Source organism: Sceloporus undulatus, chromosome 10 (genome assembly GCF_019175285.1).
Source record: "Sceloporus undulatus isolate JIND9_A2432 ecotype Alabama chromosome 10, SceUnd_v1.1, whole genome shotgun sequence".
NCBI classification, from domain to species: domain Eukaryota; kingdom Metazoa; phylum Chordata; class Lepidosauria; order Squamata; family Phrynosomatidae; genus Sceloporus; species Sceloporus undulatus.
The window spans coordinates 191,113-214,426 of NC_056531.1; the positions used below are offsets into that span (position 1 = coordinate 191,113).

The window sequence follows — 23,314 nt, forward strand, 5'->3', positions numbered from 1 at the left end:
AATAATAATAATAATAATAATAATAATAATAATAATAATAATAATAATAATAGCAGCCACTCACCTGTGGAATAGCAGCCTGGGTGATTGATCTCAACAGAGACCTTCTCATCAAATTCCATGACCAGGCGACTGTCATCTGCCTCCTTGCCGCCCAGATCAGGACGGGAGGTGGGCGAAAGCCACAGGAGGTGGTTGTGGCGGTGGAGGTGGCGAGAGAAGAACAGGTCTGTCCCAAAGGTGGAGACGTCGTCGGGCAGGTTCCCGATAGGGATGTGGTAGTACCTGAGGCGGAAGGTAGAACAACAAAATGCCAGATAAAAGGAGAACTGGAGCTACAAAATCCAACAAACCTTCCTAATTCTATCTGTTATAAAGAGAAGAGCACTGTTTCTACTGTGCTAGGCCCCTGCTGGAACAGAGAGTCACAATGGTCTAAGGCTGGGACCCACTCCTCTGTGTGTGTGCACGCCTTCAAGGTGCCTGTCAACGTATGGCGATCCCATGAATTCCACAGGGATTTCTATAAATTCCATAGGGTTTTCTGAGTAAGGAATCCTCAGAGGTGCTTTTGCAGTTCCTTCCTCTGAAAAAAAAAGCCAGTCGCCCATGTCCCTTTAGCTTCCAAAAGCTCACCCCTGTGTCACTCAATGCTAACCTGCTCATGTCAAAGGCTTGAGACAGGCATGTGTCCAAGTTGAGGTAGCGACGGATCATGTGTCGGGCAGCGTGGCGCTGCCAGTCCAGGACACCATAGTTGATGTCATCAGCTACCTGGACAGGAACCAGCGGGAACTCCTCAAAGACAGGCATGCCACTGGCCAGCCTCTTCAAATCCCAGTTAGACTGCACAGCGATGAGGGTGGGCCCCCTGCGCTCATCCTGACACAAATAAAGCAGATTGAGATAAAAGAGGTGAGAGAAGGGAAAGTTCCAGAAAATGGAAAGAGGAGGAGTAAGTGCAGCAACTTCCTCAACAGAGGATGGTCTTCTTTTACCTCCAGCAGTCCAGAGGGGCCTGCTGGGTCCCACTGATAGCTTTTGAGGCTTAGGAGGTCATCTATCACAAATCCAAACCATGATATGCACCCAACCTGATAGCCTTGGAAACCTTGGGACAGTTGAGAAACAGACATAGGCAGTGAATTTGCCCTCATTACCTTGTATGCTAGCAGGAGGCGCTGGATTGCCCTGCAGACTGTTTTGCGGTCCGTCTCTGCTCGTACTTCAAAGGTGTGCTTATTGGGTGGAAGAAGCTCTTGGCCCACCTTCTCCACCATTGCATTGTGCTCCACTGAGTACATGTTGGTGAGGTTGGGCATCTGGTTACTCCGGACCTAAGCCAAGCACATCATATTTCTTTGGAGATGGAAGTCACTACAGACCCGCTTGCGTGCCAAAGATCTGACCTGCAGACCTGCAGATGCTCTGGGTGGTTATGAGGGTGGAAGGGCTTTAGAAGTAGGGAATTTAGAAATCAACAAAGACTGCAGTGCAGAACTGCCAGTCAGGGTTCAGACTGGAAGCTGAGAGACTCAAAGAATCCAGACCTTCCTCAAGGTAAGTTGTAGGCAAGTGAAGTCAACTAAAGACTTGAGAGATACAGAACAGAGCCCAGTGATGCTGCTGGGACCTGCCCTGCTTCTTCTCCTGGCCCCCAACTTACTGTGTCAAGTACAAAGACAGATGCTTTGCGCTGAGATGGGATGAAGAGGCCAAACAGGGCCTTGTTGCCTTGGGAATGGTGATAAAGGTAGATGTGCCGGATGCTGCCTGAAGACACAAAACAGAGCTTCACATCAGAACAGAGCAGAATTGTGCAGAACACTTCAGCATTCAACGTGGCAGGTTGCCTTCTTACCTGGTTCCAGGTAACTGAACTGAGCCAAAGAGCGCATCTCTAGGTGTTCGAGGTCGAAGGTCTCAGCCTCTCGGCCGGTGAGGTGTCTCACCAAATGCTTGTTAACCATGCAGACGCAGCCCAAGCAGATCAAAGCCCGCAGCAATAATGGCACCTGGGAAAGAGGAACCAGCAGTGAGGAATACATCCTGATTAGTACCCATCAGTCTCAGCTCTGTAGCCATTCAACCCCTTTTCTTTCTTTTCCCCCCTTGTAACTTCTGTAGTGTTTCCCCCTCCCTTAGCAACAACATTGCAAGTTGAAATTCAAAACATCTGAAAGGTAAATGTGGCCCAACACTGTGCTACAAGGGGAGGGCTAAACCTTTGGGAATAATTCCTTAATACCCAATTTAAAAAGAGACTTTCAATCCAAAAACTTTATGGTGTGGACACGACTCACAAATGATATCAATTAGAATGGATTTTTTTAAAAAAAGTAAGTAAAATAAAATAAAATCCTATACTCAAGCTAATGTTTTGCCCATAAGGCACCCTACAGAAATAAATGCACACTTCAATAATGGAATACTGCCAGATTCTCAGTTCCCCCCAATGGATTCCTCATTTTCTGCATCAGGCAAAGGACATTACCTGGGTTTCATACACCCCCTCAATATCTGGGGCAGAGAGACTGGCATTAATTTCATTGATGTGCTCCTGGTACATATCCTCAGGCACAGAATATTCGTAGAGGTTGTAGACTAAGTTGGAACGAGGAAGAATTCTGTTCACCTGCCAATAGGAAAACAAGGAGTCAGGCTAGGCTTTCATGAGGGTTGACCTGGATGTATTTTGTGGTGCATATTACTTCTTTTCTCTCACAGCAGAGACTGGGATTCCTGCAAAGCTACCCAGCATGTAAACTCTGTTCAGCCCACAGCTCCTGCCAGAACCTAGTCCCATGAAAGGGGAAGGATGAGTGGGATGAAATGGGTGCTTCCACCAAGTCATGGGGGAAAGAACAACGCCACACACCTTCCTATAGTCCGTGCCCTCTTCAGGTTTGGGGACACGCTGGTTGACATAGAAGACTCGGGGGATGTTCAGCTTGAGACAATGCAGGTCATTTCCAATCACAGCCCACAGCTTAAAGAGGCCTTGCTGGTGGGTCTCGGCAATCTAGGAGAAAAAGGCATGTCAAAAGGGTAAAAGGGACGGGAAAGGACCGAGCTGCTGGGACCACAAAATGAAGGGGCAGTTCTTGACATCATTCAGCATTCAGAGGGAGATTTCCTGAAAGTGGGAAAAGCACGAGACAAGTGCACCCAAGGATCAAATGGTGGCTATCAAGTGACATCTCAAAAGCTATGGCAAACAGACAGGGTGATTTCAGCATAGTGCAGGTGCTTAGAAACAATAGCACTTACTCAGCACTGTAATGCCCCACAATATCAGCGAATGGTTGCATAATGTGAAATCATAGAGGGCGAGATGAAGATGCTTGGATGCTTTCACCGAGACAGGACAGCCACATGCAAGCAAAGAAAGGGGGGCAGGGAGTAGGCACAACAGCTGGTACTAAATGGAGGAAGGAGAGGGCAAGAAGGAATTGTCTGTTTCCCTCTGCAAACTCAATGAAAAGTCAGGAGGAAAGGGAAGGCTGAAGAGCACTGATCAAGCCGTTCCACTCCCTCTGAAGACACAGAGAACCACCAATGGGAATAGGATCAGGACAAAAAGCTTCTAGCCCCAGCCAACCGTTAGCTCCCTCCACCCTGATCCTTTAGGCCCATAATCATGGAGGGTGCACATCTCTCACCTTTCCCTAAACATTTGCCTTTCTGTTAGGCATCAAGGAGAGCAGTCCACCATCTCCCTATACTTGTAAAAGACTTCTTCCTAATGGTTCTTTACCTGCACTATCTGCCACGGCATGTCGAGGATGCTCCGCGCAGTCCTGAGCAAGTAATTGCTGAGCCCCTTAGAGGGGCCGGCACGGATCAGTCCCCCACTCAGGACCACTTCGCCATCAGCCAACCTCCGCCTCTTGCGGCGCTCCTGGCGCTGACGGGCCTGAAGTTCCCACTTCTTCTTGTGGAAGCACAGCCAGACTAGGCGCTCCTCCTGTGGGAAAACAGAAAAATATAGCTGCTGGGAGGAACATCTCCTCATGGTAAACCAAAGCCAAATAGGCCCTCAGACTGCAAAGGAAACTACTCAGAGGCAGGAAATCTGAACATGTGGTTTCACTTAGCATTTGCAATGCATGGACTACAACCTTTGTTATGCTATGACATTAGCAGTTGAAACTCAATAGAGATGAAGTCACCCATGGCAGGATGGGTACTTTAATGGTAAAACAAAGTAGTTGTGACTTCCGACAGGGCAGTCTAAGCAACAGTCGCTCCCTACCAAGCTGTGTCTGCTTTACCTTGGTGGTGCCAATGGGTGGTGGTGGGCCCAGGATCTCCCTCCAGGACTGGGTGAGTTCCAGATTCTGGGACTGCTGCTGGCTCTCTTCTGCTGTGGGAATCCGCTTACGTTTGCTTGACACAGGGACTCCTGGCTGGAGAGGTTTGGTGACCCCAAAATCTTCTATATCTGTGACCTGTGTACAAGGGGTGTCCTCTTGGGGTAGGTTAGCATAGACCTGTGAGAAAACCCGGCACATGAGTAGCACAGCATAGGGGTACTTCAAGTTAAGGCAGTTATTGTGTGTCTTCAAGTTGTGTCTGACTCTGGCACCCAGGAAGTTCTGCTGTCCTTACTGCTCAATGGTGACAGAAAACATAAGGATTCCAGCCCTACTTCATTCATCTTCTACTCCATTTATATGAGTACAAGGCGGGAGGAATAAATCGGTGCTCCCATCTGAACCATCAGGTGACAACGTCCACCTGGCACTTGGACCAGGGACACTTGGACCTCATGGAGGACTACGGAGAATGGAAGACCTGACCTGCCAGCTAAACCCCAGATGTAGGGAGAATGCTGGCCCTCTCACTCTTACCTGCTTCTTGCCCTCGCTTGTGAACAGTTCACTGATTTTCTTCTGCTTGTACACATCGTTCTTCTCCAAGAGCTTCTTGTGCAGCCAGTCAGGATGGTGGACACGAGGCACAGGGTTCTTCACCTGCCAGGACACTGAATGTTTACTTCCATGGGAGGCTCTGACTATTTTCTTTCATTTTTCCTGCAAGGGTACTCCCACTTTTTTATCACAAGCAGAGGAAGGAAGACACTACCTTATCGTATTCTAAGCACAGACAATTGTACAGACAGGCTGGCATCCTGTTAGTGACATACATGCATGGATATTTCCCTTCCACCTGTGTATGTCCTTACAAGCCTACAATATTTCAGCCAAAGTGTGTTAGTCAGATCATATGGCACCCAAAGTCTTATTTTGTTTCTTTGGTTTTCATTATACCCTTCCTTCAAAGAACTCAGAACAGACTGAATCATAAGCTCTAGACTGAAACACTAGTTAATCCACCTAAGCCATACTTACCTGCTGCAGTGCTGCTGGAATAGTGATAATTTTTTGGATTGTGCTACCCAGTCTCTCAATGTAATAGTCCCAATCCAGGATCTAAGAGTAGACAGAGAACGCTGGTCAAAGCCAAGGAGAGGGAATGGAAGGGAAAGTTTCTGTTATTGGACTTTTGCCAATAATGGGTAACCCGCAGTAACCCTAGAAAAGAAAAGCCCTGAGAGACACAGCTCTGGAGGGCAGCGCCAGGCTGTTTACCGTTCGGATGTCAAAATCCTGCAGGGAGGGGCTCTTCAGCCATTTCCGGAGATAGTGCCTGCGTACTGAAAGCTCAGCCTGGAAAATGGCTAGTGGGATGGCTCTGAGAGGAAGAAAACATGAAGTATTATTGCCTAGTCAAAGTCAATTTAGGCACAAGCCAAGATATCCCCTCAAGGTTTCTTCTCCCTTCAGCTCTGTGCCACGCAGAAGCCCACCACTCTTAGGAGGAAACCTGAGCCCATCCTTTCTGGCACCTGAAGTGTGTTCCACACCAGGAGGCAAAATCTGTGACCATTAGCCTACCCATGATGTACCTCTCAGTGACTGGAGCTCCTTCTGGCTTCTTAGAGATGATAAATCGGCAGCTCAGTCCCGCATCCTTTACCATCTGGTCCCCAAGGAACTCGGCCAGACGCTTAGCTGTGCTGATAGAGGTGGATTTCTGTTCCCCATAATCCTCCAGTCTGCGGGACATGGATCGGTTCTCAGAGATCAGCTCAAAAAGCTCTGAGTCAGGCATATTGGCAGCCTGGAATGAGAAAAACAGGATGCTTATCTGTAATTGCAGGCTTTTGAGAGTGGTGACATTGGCAGTTGCACATATGGGCTTTGCACTGGAGTGGGCCATTCTGGAAACTTCTAAAGCTAGGTCAGAGATGTGGTGCCAGGCACAAGTGCACTTGCAGCCGAGTGGAAGGGTGGTTTGTGTGACTGCAGAGATGACCACTTAAAGATCTGTCATTCTGGTCCATGACACATCACTACCCTTTTCCAGGGGTACAAATGCCCTGCTGAAATGACTCTCAACCATGCTGTTGAAGAAAAGCAGGGGATTTCCCTGAGGGCCAACTTACCTTGCTGTAAAGCACGTCAAGCCAGTAGTCTGCTACTTTGGCAACCGAAGCGTAGACCTCTTCCAAAGTGGTGCCCTTCAGGAAGGCCTCAAACACTGATGACTGAAAGATCTTCACCAGCTGAAGCTCCCCGCGCCGCTTCACTTCAAACCCCTTCAATTCAGCTAAAGAGCCATCCTCATTAAACACGGCATACCTGGCACAGAGCAAACACCGGACTGGCATCTCTTGTGTAGGACTGCCAGGAAAGCCTTGTTCCTCCCTGCCTGTGGCCCACATCTTACAGCTTTTAAAGAAGCAGCTTTCAAAATGCCCCCATACTAAATATTTAGCAGTAGTCTCTTGACTTCTGCCCTTTCCCATTTCACTGCCTGACTTCTTGTCTAAGGGTACCTTCCCATGGAGGAATAAAGTCACAAATCCTGGCTGCCCACCTTTTCTTCAGCTTCTTGCCCTCCTCCTTGGAGGCTGGTAGAATCATAGCCAGATATGGTCCATCCACTTCAAAGAAGATGCTATTCTCTGAGCGGCAAACATACTTGAGCACGGCTGGGTCCACCAGCTCCTGGTACTGGTCATTTGTAAACCCTTCCTGTAAGTAGACATACACCAACTTTTCTCATTGAGACCTTCACATGGTACAACAACACCTTTTTACTGAGACACGGAATCCCAAACTGTCTACTATGATTCTAGCAGGCAAAAGCTCAACAGCAAGTCTAGTCACTAAATAAACCCTTAGCACCCTGCCAGGCCACCCGGCCATAGCACCGCATAGCTGCCCAGTCATTTTACTTATGGCTGCACAGGGTCAAACAAGTGTGATGGCTCATATGCTGAGTCCAGGCTATTGCTCAGTAGTGGAGCATGTGCTTTGCATGTAGAAATTTCCAGGTTCAAGTTGTGACATCCCCAGACAGGAGTGGGAAAAACCCTTGCATGAAACCCTAAAGAGTACTGCTGGTCACTAAGGATCTTTTACATGAAAATCGGGTTACCCTGCAATGCTGTGACTCTTTGGGATGGGCTTGTACTATCTGATGTCAACCTCCTGGGCTTTAGCGGTTGCACTTCAAACTCTGAAAGGCCTTAAAGTGCCAGGGCACCACTGGGAGGCTATTTAAAGCACCTAGGCAGTTGTGGTATGGCCTGAAAGCCACCTGTTGAGGAAAAAGGTGTGAGGCTCCTCACCTTCACCATGATGTTCAACATTGCACCTGGATAGGAGATTGTCACCTTGGGCTTCTTGGCATTTGTTGATTTGATGACAAAGTTTTCTGGGAAAGTGTTTGGAAGCACACACCAGATGCCATCTGTGTCTAGTTCCAAGGGCCTCCTGGAGAAGGGAAGTGAGAAAGGTTTTCCAGAAGACTTAAAGGAGATGCTACAAAAATAATTAAGTAACACTATTTAGAAGTGGATCCTCTTCTTTCTCCCTGAATTGCTGCAGAGCCTTGCTTCTTCCTCCAGCATAAGGCTTGTTTTTATGATGTGCCTTCAAGTTGACTCTCACTTAGGAAAACCCTCTTCTAGGGTATTCCTGGCAAGATTTATTGAGAGAAGAAGTTTGTTGTTGTCTTCCTCTGAGGTTGAGGTTGGTCTACCAAAGGAGCATGAATAGATCCCAGCCACCAGCCCCAGCCCCTTGCAGCACTCACCCAATCTGCTCTATCAGCTCCCTGGCCTGTGTGATAATGTTTGCACCTGTGAAGCAGACAATGCCAGCCATTTCCATGGAGTACCACCGAGCTCTGAGGAGCGGAGGGAAAAGTCCTGGTCAAAACAGACATTACTGATTCTACGCCATCCCAGTGCAAGATGTCAGCCTATGCATTTGAAGCATTTTGAAATGCCCTATATAAATGCTACACTCCACTGGTACTTTACTCAACAAGAGATGAGGAGATGCTACGAAAGAACTTGAGAACTAGGAAATGTGACAGGATTGGAAAGATTTTTTTCTTTCTTCAAATGGAAGTTCTGGAAACCAACACTAACTGGAAAGGGCAATTTTAATTTTGCAAAGATCGTAAAGATCCACTAACTGTCATGTAGTTTGGTCCCCCACTCACCCTTTGCGCATGACATATCCATAAAAGGAGTTGAGGATGCACTTGTGTGCCAGCTGCAGCGAATCATACAGAATCTCCATGTTCTTGCAACGCTTCACTTCCGACGCATCTCCCATCTCCATGGCTGCAGCCAGCTTCTTCTTCCACACCTGGAACAGAAGAAAATAGCAGACAGCCCCAATGCAATATGCTACAGCTGAACAATGTCTTTTTTCAAGCTTTAAATAAAACAACAACTACTAAGCACTGAGCTGAGAGACTTGGAACACTCAGAAGGCTGGGAAATGCAGAAACAAAAACTTTACGCATCAGTAATCTTAACTTTGTACTAGGGCATAAGGTTCTGAAGCTAATGTGCCCAACCCTTGTTTCTAGCTTCTACTGTTTTATTACACATCTGACAACTGTTTAAAAAAGCAGCACCTTGTGGAGCCCCTTGAACTCATAGCGCCGGTCCCGAAAGGCCCGCACAGTATCCACATAGAAGGAGTTTTCTCGCTGGCAGATGGTGGTGATCCGCTCCTCCACCTTAGTCACATGGATCTTCTTGTAGGCCTTGCGGCAGTAATCTGACCAAAAGAAGCAGCAGAGACTATTTATTCTGGAACCCTTCCCAAATGGCTACAGAAGCCTCATAACCCCAAACCCAAATGTGTGTGCATCATTTTGGGTGAAGGAACTCCAGCCCCTGAACGTAATATTTTGGTACATTTGGGTCTATACTTAAATGGGGCGAAGGGCTGGATGAAGGGCCCAGACATCCCCCACTACTGTACCATTCTAAGGTCTCCATATAGACCATGCCAATCTACCAAGTCCAGCATGGAGCAGCTTCGTTTGGTCTCACCTGCCAAGCGCTTTTTCTCATATTTGGCTTGCTCCTCTCGGGTCAGCTCATGGAAAGCCCGGGGCGCCCCTTCCGGGAAGAGAGAGGGGAACTTCTCAGACTCCAGCTGTTGCTGGATGCGGTGGTACTCGCTGCGGGATGCAGGCACTTCAAGTAGAGATAAATAGAAAGGGCTAAGAATAATTTCGCTTAGCATGGGGCTGGAGCATTCAGATTGCAAAAGCATGTTATGCAGCAGATGATCCTCTGCCAAGTCAACTGGGCACCACAAATTGAACACTCACTGAATTCTCCTCTCCACTGCCAAGTCATTCTCCGTTGACAGTTCGCACCTGGCTTGTTAAAGTCACAGGCAGCACATGTAGCTTCATCCACCATTGCTGAAGGCTGAAGAAGAGAGAAAACAGACACGGAACAGATTGATAGGTCAGAGGTAGGGAAAAGGGCAGCATGGAAAGCTCTTAGGCCAAGCAAAGCTGAGCCTGTTTCTGGACAGCAGGAGGTGGATACAGAGCAGCTTCTATTAGGTGTAGCCAACTTGTGCCATTCTCTTAAGGTGTACTGAAGTTCTCCAGTATCTTCCAAGACTCATGGTAGCAACAATGCCAGACAGTTTCCTCCAGCATTCACCTCTACTTTGTACTGCACACCCCAGCAAGGAAAACACAGAATTAGTTCATGGTGCTCATCATCTGGAGATCCAAAGCCAAAAAGAACTCCTTGATTTTAAAGAGCTGCTGCTTACCTGCAACCTATTGGTCAGGATAATATTTGGGTACATGGCCCCCACATCCAGATGGTAGATCAGTGGACACTCAATTCGGTTGGGAACATCCTTTAGGGAATTCAGCTTAATCTTGATTTCGTTACAAACCTGTGGCAAGAGGTGGATGGGACAGCAATGTTTTGCCAGGCTCTTCAGAAACTAAGACAAGTCACTCAAGAACATAATATTCAAGGCTTATACAACAGATCACCTGACTATTAGCCCCAGGCCACATGTATCTCCCAGGTAGGTTAAGAAAGTGGTCGGTGGCCAAGCCGGGGAGAGGGAGAAGCAGGGGGAAAGGGCAAAGTCACAACACCAGGACTTGTGGGGAAATGCCATACTACTAGGTTGACAAGCTAGAGGATCGGCCAAACTCTTAAGGAAAAGGCTAAACTTACATCTTGGAAGTTGGTCACTTGATCTAGTGGTATTCCCTCCTCCTCCTCAATGGCATGACGCAGTGTCTTCTCCACACGCTGCAGGAGGAAGTCAAAGGCAGCAGGATTCTAAAAGACAAAGCAGGGTAAGTACTTAGCATTATACCTGTGACAAAATCTTTTCTGACCAAAGCCACTTGTTTGAATGACACAAGTAGTGCGGAAGGATCCACTTCAAAGTCAGGACTGAGATGAGACAAGAATTCACACTGACACACATACCATCCTAAAGCGGCAGGGGATGTCACTGCGAAAGACCCCCGACTCCAGTGCTTCCACATGGCCCCCAACGTATGTCTCTGAGTCCAGCACGTGCCCATCCTCGGTAAGCTTATTGAACTCCTGCTCTTGTTTATTGGGGAAGATGATGTTGGCATGATAGGCCTGAACCATGAGCAGCGCCTCACAGAGAGTCCCTGATCCCTTTCGTAGCACCTGTGGGAAAAGAAACAAGCATGGAGAATGGGAACCTGCACAGGATCTTGAATTAGTGACCCAAGGAATGGAAGGTATGGGTTCCACCTATCCACTGCCACTAAGCTGGGCACTGTAGGGATATGAACTACGCTGATCAAGAACCTAAGGCCTGAGGTTTCCCATCCCTTAGATCTTCTTAGATCAGCTCTCCTTTCCGGAATACTTCTCTGTCACACACCTAACATATAAAAACTGCCTGAGCTCTTCCAGAAAAAGGCTGAAGCTCTATCACGCTTACTTCATCAGGCTCCATTGGGATGATGGTGCACAAGGCAAAGATGAAAGGATGCACGTATTTCATGTACATGTAATAGGTAGCAACAGCATCAGACACTGAATAGGTGGCCAGAATCTGGAGGAAGAAACACAGAGGCAGTTTTAACTCTTCAGTGTAACCCTTTTTGCATTCTTCAAACTAGGAGAACCAGTCAATCAACAGCTGCTGGTACAAGTGGCAGAATCTCCCAGAGGTGAAATACCTGTGGCTCTTCAGTAGCCATCCGGCACATCTCTTCAGGGTCTAGCTCCACAGGGTCATAACCCAGCTTTGCTTTGGCTGCCGCTTTCAGGTTGTGGCTTCCCACCGGAAGATAGCTGTCTCTTTTGACCCACCTGTCAAGAGAAGCCACATCAGTCAAAATGCAAAACAGTCAAAGACAATGCTGACTAGCACGATGCTGAACACCATACATTTTCACTGAAGAGCAGCCACCTAGCATGCATGTGCCAAAGGACACAAGCAGTTATTCATCAGCCTTTGTCATCAGCTTAAGTCTTGAAGAAAAGGATGCAACAGCACAGAGAGAAAAACCGTGTCAATTACCTGAGACAATCCATGTGGATACACTGAGATGATTTGTATTCACCCTGACTATCCTTCTGGAACCCAATCTCCTTCTGCATATTCATTCCGTGAGCAGCAGCTCTGGCTTCCACAAAGGGCCTGGAAAGATTTAGTCAAAATAATCAGAAAGGTTCTACGTTTCTCACTATTAGGCAATACAACCAGGAACAATAATACTAAGAAAGGAAGACAAGGCAGATCTGCAACAAAATACTGCAGTGTGGACTGCTTCTGTGCAGGGTTCCCTCAAGTGGTGCCCACTGCCATACTCCATTCCATTCCAACCCCCAGCCCTCATTCTGTGCCAATGGAAAATACACAGATCAATAACAGGGCCATTCTGAAGCCTTCCTCCTCACAGATTCCCTTCTTTTAATTTCTGAAACACTTTTAGCCAATGGGCACAAATATGGTACCAGTCCCCAGCACATTAGTAAAACAAACGCTGATGCCCTTTCATCAGTATCCTGAGAAAGACTGTTTTGGAACACACCACTGTCTTTTTATACAAGAATGTCTTTGGATATGTAGTTCTCCAGAAAGAAATCCGCAGGGTTCAGTGTGTGCCATAAGGCTTGAGGCCTAAGTCTGCTCAGTTCTCACCAGTCAAAGAAGTCTCCGTTGTAAGTCACCATGATTGTTGGCTTGGTTTCCTGAACATGCTCAAACCACCGCTGGATAAGATGGGCCTGATTTTAAGAGGAGAGAAATAATATATTAGAGGCCACCATTATGAGTGGTACCACTGTTCTTGCTACATGACATGGTACATGGTACCATTGTGACCAGACATTCTGAGAGCCAAAGACAAAACACAGAGAACATGAACTTTACAGTGATCAAAATGTAATCCCCATGTTGCATTGGCTTTTGATTTGAGAGAAGATGTTACCTTTCAAAAGGAAGCACATTTACCTCATCTGGTTCATTAAAAACACAGAAGGGACCCTCATACTCTGGTTTGGGAGTGAACTCAAAATCTTCAATGTCTTCCGAAACTATCTCCCTGTTGGTGATCAAGTAACCCTGAGTAGAAAGAAGTGATTTTTATCAGCGCGACAAACTGAGCAGTAAACAGGCATCATCTCACCAACGGATGCTTTGTACAGGATGTTACGAAGACACACACAACAAGCAGCTTTCCATCTTGCAACATCTTTTCTGATCGATGGAAGAAACAACCCCAGTTACCTGGCCATCAATCATGTAGGAGATCATCATGATCTGATCCGTCTCTGCATCCGGAAATTTCAAAGGGAGTTTGGTGGTCTCAATGTCAAAGGCCAGAACGACAGGATCCTAAAAAGATAACAAATCAACATTTTCCAAGTCATTGGCAGGTGCTAGGGATGAAAGTCTGAGCAATATTGCTTCCAACGCTGGGATAAAATACCTCTTCATCCACGGCAATGATTTCCTCCAAGTCTAGTGAGCCCACACTAGAGGCATTATACAAATCAATGCAAAGAATTCTGGACTCCAGCCCTTTGGATTCTGTAGCGTCTCACAGCACCCACAAATCTTTGACTTTTCCCCACCTGTCTTAGGGTCACCATGAGTTGGAAAGGACTTGAAAGAACACAACAAAGAAACACTCTAGAATTATAGAACCACAGAGTTGACTACAAGGGCCATCCAGTCCAATGTAGGAACACAGAATCAAAGCACCCCCAACAGACGGCCATCCAGCCTCTGTTGAATAACCTCCAAAACCTCCAGGTATTGAGATAAGAGCCCTCGCTAGAAGAATACTCACTGGCCGTTCTACCAGGTCATCTCGGCGAGTGATTTCAGGAGGAAAGCTGCTGCCCCGGTAGCGAACGTTGTACCAGTGAGCCTATCACAGGAAAAGGGAAACCAGCAGTTATACTGAGGCAACATCTGTTCCACCATATTTTTTGTATCTAGTTGTGTCTTGTCATCAAGCAAAGACAGAAGGTTGACCTTCCCCTGTCCCCACTCACCACATGGATCTTCAGATCAATAGACAGGCGAATATGATAGGGTACATCATATTCCCGCATGTCCACTATATTGTCCATCTGGTCTGCAGTCTTCTTGGAGGGCTCCTCTTCCTTACTGGTCAGGCTGCTCCCAGCAAGAGCGCTGTGAAATAGACAAAGCCCGCTTTATTTGCAAGATTGTTTTTTTTGCACACACTGGCCTGAAAGTCACTTAAAGCATCCAGAGAGCATTACAGCAGGAGCACAGGAGTGATTGTTTCTCCATGGCTTTGTCCCAGAGCACTCTGGTAATACCTGGATTTAATGGAATAACTCCTCCTAACTGAATGGAAAGTGCCAGTAACTCTTGCACGTACGAATTTAAAGGGAGGAACCTGCATCATACTCACTTTCTACTCAAATGCTGCTCAGGTGAGAAGTAATAACACGTTTCCTACATCCAAATGGTGAAGGAACCATGAGATGTACATGTGACGAGACAGAATTTGAATCCTGGTTTCCAGAGTCACAGTCCCAATACTCAAACCACTACATCATGCTGGCTCTCCTTTACCAGATGCCCCTTTTGTAAAGTTTTTTCTCCCCAATCTTAAAGGTTGGAATGCTTCTAAGGTTCAATTACTGGCATGAGATCTGTCAGCTAAAGCATGCTGGTGGTCTTGATCCCAGTCTTTTGACTTTAGTTCTCTCCCCGCTAGTGCAATGTGGCCTCTGAGAACTTCTCTGATATTGGAATGTGACCATGGGCTCAAAGAGCCTCCTCTCCCTCGAAGTAAAGTAAGAAAGTCATTGCATCATATTAAAGATGTAGCTCAGACCACATAAAATTCCAGTGGGATCCAGAAACAGACATTAGGCTACTCTACCTGGCTAACATGGTGGTGTAAGCGTCCACAGATTGGTCCCGTTCTCTGTTCTTCTTTACAGCAGGTGTGATTTCTTTGCGTACCTTTACCAGATCATCCACTGTGTTGAAAGAGAGCTTGATGTAGTTGCGCTTTAACCCAACCAGGTGATTTGGCTACAGAAAGAAAGGGAGAGGACAACGTTCATAGAATGAGGACTACAAATACTAAAAGAACCCCAGGTTTGGAATACTCTCCCCTTTGTGAGCTGATTAGCCCCAATGTTGCTGTCTAGCGCCCCATCAAAACATGGTTTTTAACTCAAGGCCTCCTTCAGGCTGAATTGATTTTATGCACATCTGTGCAAGTGCATGGTTTTAAATTATTTTAAACTGTCTTGTTTTAACTTGTTTAGTATGTTTTTAGCTTGCTTACATCATCATCATCATCATCATCAATTATTATTATGCCATTTCACCAACTGACAGACTCTTCCCAAAAGCAGAGAATGGAATTAAAGTTAACAGTTCCTGGATAATATTCTTTAAGTTGATGTGCCTCTACAAAAGGATTTTGGGAAGTGACAGCCTGCAGACCAATAGCCTCAACAGGTCATTTCTACTCTATACCTTTCCAAGCAATGCCACAATGTTACTGTAATTTTACTGAATGCATTTCTCACCAGGTCCAGATCTTCTTTGGGTACAGTTTCCAGCTTTGCTATTTTACCTTGGAACTTCTTGGAAAGAAAGGAGGACACTTCTCGGTCACAATCCTAAAGAGAAAAACATTTATCAGTTGAGCTAAACAGGGATTTCCCATCCTTGGGGGACAACTTCCACACTCTAACAAAGAAACCCATGAACACTGCAGTGGGTTCTGATACATTGGAAGATCCCCATTCCACTCCATTACATCCCCAAAGGACACTGGCTCAGCTTCCTTTATCTTCTTTGCAAGGGGCAGCATTGACTAAAATGCTTTAACATTGCAAACTTACACTCAGATATCTGTCTGAAGCCAATGAGGCTTACTTCTAGGTAAGTAATCATAAGATCGAAACCTAAATGCCTTAAGAACTCAGATGGGTCACTGGTTGCAGCTTCAAGTATGGGCCAAGAATGTCACACTAACCTTTTGGGTTGCAATATAGAAGTACGGCTTATAGGGCAATGCCACCTAGGAAAGAAAAAATGTGAAAACCCTTAATCTCAGAGCACTTTCTATGAATTTAGCTTCATGAAGCAGAAAAAAATTGTCAGCTTCCCACTGAGCAGTGAACAAAATTCAACAAGCGTCATATAATTTCCAAGATGCATGGAGTATTGGACCAACACATTTTACAGGCAACACAGAAGGAATCTTTATTATAAGAGATGGTAAGGCAGGGCGGGCAACTTGTGATCCTCCAAGTGTTGCTGGACTGCAGCTACTGGCCAGCCTAGCCAACACAGCCAGTGTTAAGGGACAATGGGAGTTGCAGTCCCACATCTGAAAGGCCACCAAGGAGAACCAAGAGAGGACAAACCCTTCAGCATCTATTCTCTCCGTCTCAAGATACATATGAAAACAGTGACAGGATACTGTGGTTTTCAGCCTTATCAGAAAATTCTTTCTACACCGATTTGGCTGCTCAGTCCGCCGCATGTGTGCCACAAAACCCACACAATTCTTTGTGTACCCACTGTCCATTTGGGTGAGGCATGGGGCGCGAGCCTGACTTACTGGATCTTACTATTGCACTGTACACATTAAGGGCATACCCTGGAACATTATTGTATAGTTACACACTGTAAAGGAAGATCATGTGAACCACAGGATGCAAGGTTAGAAGAGACCTGCAGATGGGGCTCCAGGTGCCATCTGCCCCAGAACCCATGGCCCATGGTGAAACACAATTGCCCTGAAAGACGTTTCGCAGGAAGTGTGGGGCATTCTGGCCAGCTGTTACAGAATGACGCTTGTCCTCCATTACACATCTGGATTCTAACAACAGCTTGAGAACTGTTTCATTCATGTACTCTGGACCACAGAAGTAAACATGCAGCGGGCATGAAAATGTCTGTTGCCCACCTTACCATTCGGCTCCCTCCAATTTCTGACAGGTTCTTTAAGCAATGTGCACTGATAACTCACACTGCCTTAGTCCCCTTCCCTTACATCGACTTCCATCCTCACCTTAAATCGACTGCCATCCTCCTGAATGAAATAGTAATCCACAGCACTGACCAGGCGTTTATCCTCATCCAAAACCTCCGTCTGAAAGAAGGGAGAAGCAATGAGAGGAAGAAACCCGCCAGGGCACATTGAGCAAGACAGCCACGGCCGAGCTGCAGTCAGAGAGAAAAGCGGGCAATGCCTACCGGGTGCATGTTGATCAGCCAGCCTGTCCTCTCAGCGGGTTCCTTCACCCTCTCAAAGCCAAACTGGGCATCGATCGCGTCTGTCCAGTGGCTGCGCTCCAAGCGTTTCTTTGCGGAGAGTGAAGAGCTGTCATCCCTGGGGACAAAAGAAGAGATATGTCACCTGCCAAGTCCCAGCGGAGGATGCCCTTTGGCCAAACAGCTGGCAAGACATAAGCCAGTGTCCCCAAGCGACAAAAGAAGGCCCAGGACTAAGGCAGGACTCCCAACTGCGGCCAAAGAAAGGCACTCTGCGTAGGGGCAGAGACCCTCTTGCAAAGAAAGAACGGATCCCCGACTCTGGTCCCCAACCCACCGCAGAAAGCATCCACTTTGAGACGGCTTTGACTGTCTTGGCTCAGGACCAGGGAATCCTGAGAGTTGTAGTTGATTGTGGCACCAGAGCTCTCTCTCTCTCTCTCTCTGACAGAGAAGGCTCAATGTTTCATAGAACTACACTTCCCAGAATCCCGTCGCATTGAGCCAGGGCAGTTCAAGCGGTCTCAAACTTTTCTGGCTCCAGGCGATGGAATTCTGGGAATTGGAGTTTGTTGTGGGGTCCCGAGCGGAACAAACGCCAATTCCCAGAATGCCATCGCCTGGAGCCAGGGCAGTGAAAGCGGTGCCAAACCGGGTGATTTCTCCCGTGCGGATGCAGCCCGATTTAGCCAAAGGGAAGGCAGTGGTTGCAATGCACTTTGCCCATGCTCAGAGACTCCGCAGAGCCGAGGGCTCCCTCACCCGCGCGGCGGCGGCGGCGCCTCCCCTTCCCCTACTTCCGCGGGGGCCTCCGCTCCCCAGCGCCGTCGCCCCCCGCCGCCTCTCCGGAACGCCATCCCAGGTTGCCAGCGCCGCCGTCGGACTCCCTTTCGACTTTCCCGCGCGGAAGCCAAACCTCGCGAGAGGGCGGGAAAACATTTCCGCCCTTCAGGCCGCTCAGAGAGGTCCCGCCAATCCCCTTTCTCGCTCTGGGCCCGCCTCTTCTGGGTCGACCAATCGCCGGAGACGGAGCCCCGCCTTTTCCAACCCCCTCCCGACACCGCCTCCTCTGATTGGACAAGCTAGAGAGGCTGCGCCGCCAATGGCCACCCGAGCCTCCCGCTCGAGCCGCGCCCACTGTGGTGAAAGAGTCTTCGCCCCCTTTTTTGTCTTGATTGGCTCAGCCGGTGGGCTGTTCCGGGAGGGCGGTGCGAGTGGGGCGGGGCTTGGAAGGCGCGTGCGCAGTGAAGGCGATCGGCACCTGTCGGCTCAGTTGGGGCTCGGGGGCTGCGATGCCAGGGACGCTCTCCAAAGCCGGGTCGGGCCCCTTGGCCCAGAGGCTCCTCGCCCGCTACCTCCTCCTCCTCCGCTTCTACCCGGTCCTCACCAAAGCCCTCTCCAGGTACGGCCCCTCAGGAGCCAGGGAGGTCTGGGAGTTGTAGTTTCCGGGGGCCCCAGGGTCCTCTGACAGGCAAGGCTCCATCTCTCGGGAGGCGACACCTCCCAGGATCCCATGGCAGGGAGCAAGGACAGTTAAGCGGTGTCAGCCTTAATTCGACCGTGCAGATGCCACCTAGGTTTGCCACCAAACTACACATCCCAGAATTCCATAGCAGGGAGCCAAGTGGTGCCAGACTGCCTTAATTCTGCCGTACGGATGCCGCCTAGGTCTTCCACCAAACTACACATCCCAATATTCCACTGCATGGAGCAATATGGGTGCTGCCTAGGTCTTCCACCAAACTACACCTCCCAGGATCCCATAGCAAGGCACCAGGACAGTTAAAGCGGTGCCAAACTGTGTTAATTCTGCCGTATAGACGCCATCGAGAACCTCTGCCAAACGACACATCCCAGAATCCCACCGCAGGGAGCCACAGGCGGCCAAATCGGTGTCAAAGTGTGTCAATTCTGCGGTGCGGATGCTGCCAGAAAGCACAAGCGGGAATCCCGTTCAACAGCCCTGTGGCTGCCCTGGCATCTTGGGCATGGGCACTTTGGTATGGCATATACCCAGGCGGCATCTGTGCTGCAGCGCCAATGCAGTTGGACAGCACTTTTCACTGCCCTGGTTCCGTCGGAGGGAATCATGGCACTTAAAGTGGGGCCGAAGTGCGTTCATTCTGCCATGTAGATGCGCACACACACACTTAGCCGCCTTCTTGAGGCCAAAGTCTGGGAAGGCATTCTGGACCTTGGCCTTGTTTGGATCCAGCCCTTCAAGGCACCGGGAAGAAGGTGGGCAATAAATAAACCTCAACCAAAGAGTGCTGGTGCCTCACCAAAATGACCCATCCTCGATCCTGTAGGATGGCGCCACGGCAGTTAAAGTGATATAAAATGGCATTATTTTGCCCTGGGGGTAGCATGAAAGAGACCCCAGTCCCAGGGCATTTTGTAGTATCGAAGTGCCAGGCAGGTAAAGTTTAAGAGAGGAGCCTAATCCACAGGAGATCTTGCCAGGCTGGTTTAGCAGGCCGACCCGGGTTTTATGCAACTGAACCCGTCCGGGGTTGCATCCTCCGGGCAGATGAACCCTGAGGGTATCTGTTGAGAAACAGGTTCCAAGGAGTTGAAGTGGGTCCTACTTCCAGGTGGCATGGTGCCATGTTGAAGGGGCACCTCAAATCCACTCCAGGTTTGAGTCCAAATGTTACCCATCCTTGCCACAATCCTAGCACCTATCCCCAAAGTTGCCCCTTGGCTCCAGCATGGGGGATCCCCCAGCTGCTCCTGGTCTCCTGGCTTCCATTTGCCCTGCCTTGAGTCTCCAGTGATGCTCACCTTCTCTCCTTGCCCCTCCTTAGTGCCCTTCTCTCAGCCCTTGGGAGTCTGTTGGCGGAGATCATTGAGAAGAGCCGGAAGAAGAAGGTGCTTGACTTGTGGGGACCTCTGAGGTTTGCAGTCTATGGGTAAGTCGAGATGTCTGGGAACACATAGCTCTCAGTGCTCACCTCATACTCCTAACTGATTTATGGCTACCTAATCTCTATCTCTAACCCTACCCACCTTTCGTAACATCTCTAACTTTTGTGAGAGAGAGATATATTTGTGTGTGTGTATGTGTATATATATATGTATGTATGTATGTATGTATGTATGTATGTATCTCACACAAAGGTTAGAGATATTAGGCGAGTTAGGCCAGGTCAGAGATAGAGATTAGTTAGACATAAATCAGTTAGGAGTATGAGGTGGGCACTGAAGACTATGCATTTAATAGGGTCCCTCGGGATTTGGAAGCGTTTAACACGCAATTGTTAACTTTGTGTTGAACTTCATATTCTCTGCTTGCATTTCCGAGAATGCAAGGGATATTCGAAGGTTTGGTCTCTGGGGTGGCAGCAGTTAATCGAAGGGGGTGGTGTCCAATGGGGAGATCAGAGGCATGCAGTCATTCACAGGCATGCCACGAGTGCATCTAGAAGGTCCCCACATTGGAGGCCATAGCAGTGGGGCAGGCCAGGAGGAGGCCTCTGGTGGCAGAGATAGAGACAAGGAGAAGCCCTCTCTCGCACACACTTAACACCCCCTACCTGCTTTGCCAGGTTCTTCTTCACAGGACCGCTCAGCCATTACTTCTACCTCTACTTGGAGCGAGCAATCCCTTCTGATGTGCCTTTTGCCACCTTCAAGAAGCTGCTCCTGGACCGCCTGGTGGTTGCGCCAGCCTTCCTTGTCCTCTTCTTCTTTGTCATGAACCTCTTGGAGGTAGGAGCCCCAGGTCTTGTTTTAGCAGAATCGGGTATACGGAAATGTCTTGCATAGAAACAGACAAATAAAGGGATTGTCATGGTTGTATTAACTATGTGAATAACAGTATTACTGCAGACAGGGCTGCTTAGTATATGTCTAATCCACCTTCCCAGTGGCAGACGTTGCACCCGAGGCAGCTAAAAACACAATGAAAAAACACCACCACTAATAAAGGATTTAGGATCTGGTGAGAATGTAGTTGTTACTAGAGTCTCCGTATTCTTTCTTTCTTTCTTCCTTCCTTCCTTTCAGGGGAAGGACTCCTCTGCATTCCGCAAGAAGCTAAAATCGAGTTATTGGGCAGCCTTGAAAATGAACTGGAAAGTGTGGACACCAGTCCAGTTTATTAATCTGGGCTACATTCCCGTGCAGGTGAGCTTCCTCGCTCTCCTCTCCTTAAGGAGAGCAAAATCCAGCTAGTTTCCATGCCAAGCATAGGAATGTTAACCAGGGGTCCAGAGGATGAGGGATGTAAGTTGCCCACCCCTCCTTTAGTCTGCATCTGCACTGCAGAAATAATCCGGTTTGGCACTACTTGAACTGCCATGGCTCATTGCTACAGACTTCTGGGAATGGTTATTTGCTGTGGCACCAGAGCTGGCAATTACAGACCCATTGGATGGTGTCAACGTTAATTGGTATAAACCTTCATGGATTGCAGGACACTTTGTGTGATCCATGTCATTCAGGCTGCAGAAACAGTGCAGTATGAGACCTCTTTAACTGTCCTGGCTCCTCCTTATGGAATTCTGGGATCTGTCACTTTGTGAGAGATTTAGCCTTCTCTGGCAGAGAGCACTGGGGCCACAACAAATGACAGTTCCCAGAATGCCATAGCATTGAGCCATGACACTTCAAGTGGTGTTGAACTGGATTATTTCTGCAGAACTGCACTTATATCAGAAGTAGTGTTAAATAAGGGAGAGAGAGAGATGGAGGACAACATTTCATTGCTCTGTCCTGTGCATAATTCTACAGCTCTCTCCTAATGTATTTTTTCTTCTTCCTCCAAAATTAACGTTGAATTTATTTTGCTCGACACATGGCTTCCACCTCCCTGTATTCAGAGCTGCTTACAGCAGGTTTTTCTTTTTCTTTTTAAATTGGCAAACCTTAACCCTTTGGGACAGAGGGGGCTAACAACCTATAAAGATGGTTTATAGCTGCCGCCTTTCCCTAAAGGGCCATCTCTATGGAAAAGAGGTGAGCCGGCAACATTAAAAACGTGGGGCGGGGTGCATACGTGTGAGGAATCGGCAATAACAGCCCCTCTAAAGAACGAGAATGGAACCGTGATCTTTCAAAAATAGGGTAATAAAACGTAATGCATGCATAGCACTGGCCTATTAAAAGCCATCTCTGCTGAATCGTTTCTGAGCCAAAGGCCTAGAATGCAGCTCTGTGTGCGAATTTACATGCACTTGGGAATGTATGTTCAGGTAGCTGCCACATGGCCGCACTATGCTTCTCACCACAAATGTTTCATGATGGAGGGTCCTTGGTTCTTGACCCTGTCCCTTTTTCCTCAGTTCCAGGTCCTGTTTGGGAACCTCGTGGCGCTCTTCTGGTTTGCGTACTTGGCCTCCGTCAAGAAATGACTGTGCGAGGAAGCGATGAAGCAGGGCTTGGCCCTTCCGACCCGGTTCGGAAACGGTCTTTGGTGACTGAGCATTACCAACCCTTGGGTGGATGGAGCAAAAGGCAAGACTGAATGGAACGAAGCCATGGTCTGTCACTGGTGGTCACATTCTCACGACCATCTCCACTCTCTGAGCCACACCGCTACTTTCACCTTACCCTTTCCAGAACCGAGTTGGAAGAGTCTTCTGCCACCTTCCGCTGGGGCCTTCCAGGTCCCATCCTGCTAACTATCCTAACTTCATGTGGCCTTTCCACATTAATTTTTATAATCGGTTTTTCTTACATATATGTATATTTTTAAAAACCCCTTTGTGGGGCAACAGCAGGTAGTTCTCCCCCCCTCTTTCTTTCCTTCTTTTCTTTAAATGGTGCTTAACACTAATGGTTTGCCGGGAACAGGGAAACGTTGCATAGGACTTTTGTGTATCCCTTTTCCAAGGAATAAAATGACAAAATGTGGTATTTGAAATATGACATGGGCCGGCTGGTGTCATTTGGTCGTCTTCCTTTCTTTAAAGCAGGGCCAAAGGGTCTGGAAAGTTTTGCCCCTAGGGAGGGGGGAAATGTGGCCAGTGGTGTACATTGGACAAACGTGCACTCGAAATTTGGTAGAATTGTCTTGAACCTGGTTGATCCTGCTAGGCTTGGAGGACCAAGGAAAGGGATGCCAATGAGAAACCGCTCTCCCTGCAGTTCTTATTCAGATGACCCAAAATCTGGTGTGTGGAGGGAAGGATGGATGAGTAAGGACTCTCCATATTTCTCCTGGTTGTCTGTTTCCTTGAGCAGCCCCTCCCCCCCAGACAAGCTCCACAAACGGGAGCATCTTG

The 23,314-nt window shown here is 48.1% G+C and overlaps 2 protein-coding genes across 3 annotated transcripts in view; one reads left to right on the top strand and one right to left on the bottom strand.

Annotated features, from left to right (window-relative positions):
- The window catches only part of POLE (DNA polymerase epsilon, catalytic subunit), a 23,890-nt gene extending 5,920 nt beyond the window's left edge, over positions 1-17,970 (bottom strand). The window contains exons 1-38 of one of the 2 annotated variants that reach the window (XM_042442073.1): positions 17,850-17,970; positions 17,070-17,205; positions 16,885-16,965; positions 15,841-15,885; positions 15,389-15,481; positions 14,728-14,882; positions 13,862-14,003; positions 13,654-13,734; positions 13,089-13,196; positions 12,813-12,923; positions 12,501-12,586; positions 11,877-11,996; positions 11,533-11,665; positions 11,292-11,405; positions 10,799-11,011; positions 10,538-10,645; positions 10,116-10,244; positions 9,655-9,757; positions 9,371-9,517; positions 8,947-9,092; positions 8,524-8,672; positions 8,110-8,202; positions 7,643-7,787; positions 6,886-7,043; positions 6,452-6,647; positions 5,912-6,126; positions 5,595-5,697; positions 5,355-5,435; positions 4,854-4,976; positions 4,275-4,493; positions 3,758-3,967; positions 2,879-3,022; positions 2,495-2,635; positions 1,862-2,015; positions 1,667-1,773; positions 1,161-1,337; positions 659-882; positions 65-285 (exon numbers count right to left, since the gene is read on the bottom strand). In XM_042442073.1, the coding sequence (XP_042298007.1) occupies positions 65-285; positions 659-882; positions 1,161-1,337; positions 1,667-1,773; positions 1,862-2,015; positions 2,495-2,635; positions 2,879-3,022; positions 3,758-3,967; positions 4,275-4,493; positions 4,854-4,976; positions 5,355-5,435; positions 5,595-5,697; positions 5,912-6,126; positions 6,452-6,647; positions 6,886-7,043; positions 7,643-7,787; positions 8,110-8,202; positions 8,524-8,672; positions 8,947-9,092; positions 9,371-9,517; positions 9,655-9,757; positions 10,116-10,244; positions 10,538-10,645; positions 10,799-11,011; positions 11,292-11,405; positions 11,533-11,665; positions 11,877-11,996; positions 12,501-12,586; positions 12,813-12,923; positions 13,089-13,196; positions 13,654-13,734; positions 13,862-14,003; positions 14,728-14,882; positions 15,389-15,481; positions 15,841-15,885; positions 16,885-16,965; positions 17,070-17,205; positions 17,850-17,944 (5,206 nt within the window). In that variant the 5' untranslated portion in view covers positions 17,945-17,970. Of the gene's footprint in view, positions 1-64; positions 286-658; positions 883-1,160; positions 1,338-1,666; positions 1,774-1,861; positions 2,016-2,494; positions 2,636-2,878; positions 3,023-3,757; positions 3,968-4,274; positions 4,494-4,853; positions 4,977-5,354; positions 5,436-5,594; positions 5,698-5,911; positions 6,127-6,451; positions 6,648-6,885; positions 7,044-7,642; positions 7,788-8,109; positions 8,203-8,523; positions 8,673-8,946; positions 9,093-9,370; positions 9,518-9,654; positions 9,758-10,115; positions 10,245-10,537; positions 10,646-10,798; positions 11,012-11,291; positions 11,406-11,532; positions 11,666-11,876; positions 11,997-12,500; positions 12,587-12,812; positions 12,924-13,088; positions 13,197-13,290; positions 13,492-13,653; positions 13,735-13,861; positions 14,004-14,727; positions 14,883-15,388; positions 15,482-15,840; positions 15,886-16,884; positions 16,966-17,069; positions 17,206-17,849 lie in introns of those variants that run through there. The other variant, XM_042442074.1, reaches the window with a different exon arrangement.
- Positions 17,971-18,317: 347 nt separating this feature from the next.
- PXMP2 (peroxisomal membrane protein 2) lies at positions 18,318-22,958 on the top strand. The gene is made up of 5 exons (XM_042442198.1): positions 18,318-18,489; positions 19,895-19,999; positions 20,636-20,798; positions 21,096-21,215; positions 22,373-22,958. Exons 1-5 carry the CDS (start codon positions 18,380-18,382, stop codon positions 22,439-22,441), a joined length of 567 nt encoding a protein of 188 aa, XP_042298132.1. The 5' UTR covers positions 18,318-18,379; the 3' UTR covers positions 22,442-22,958.
- The last annotated feature ends 356 nt before the right edge of the window (positions 22,959-23,314 follow it).

What these genes read in the sequence shown, in the direction of transcription:
- PXMP2 (XM_042442198.1), top strand. Translation starts at nt 18,380, where the DNA reads ATGCCAGGGACGCTCTCCAAAGCCGGGTCGGGCCCCTTGGCCCAGAGG. An exon ending in CTCACCAAAGCCCTCTCCAG is followed by an intron (nt 18,490 to 19,894) that starts GTACGGCCCCTC and finishes GCCCCTCCTTAG; the next exon opens with TGCCCTTCTCTCAGCCCTTG. An exon ending in TGGGCTACATTCCCGTGCAG is followed by an intron (nt 21,216 to 22,372) that starts GTGAGCTTCCTC and finishes CTTTTTCCTCAG; the next exon opens with TTCCAGGTCCTGTTTGGGAA.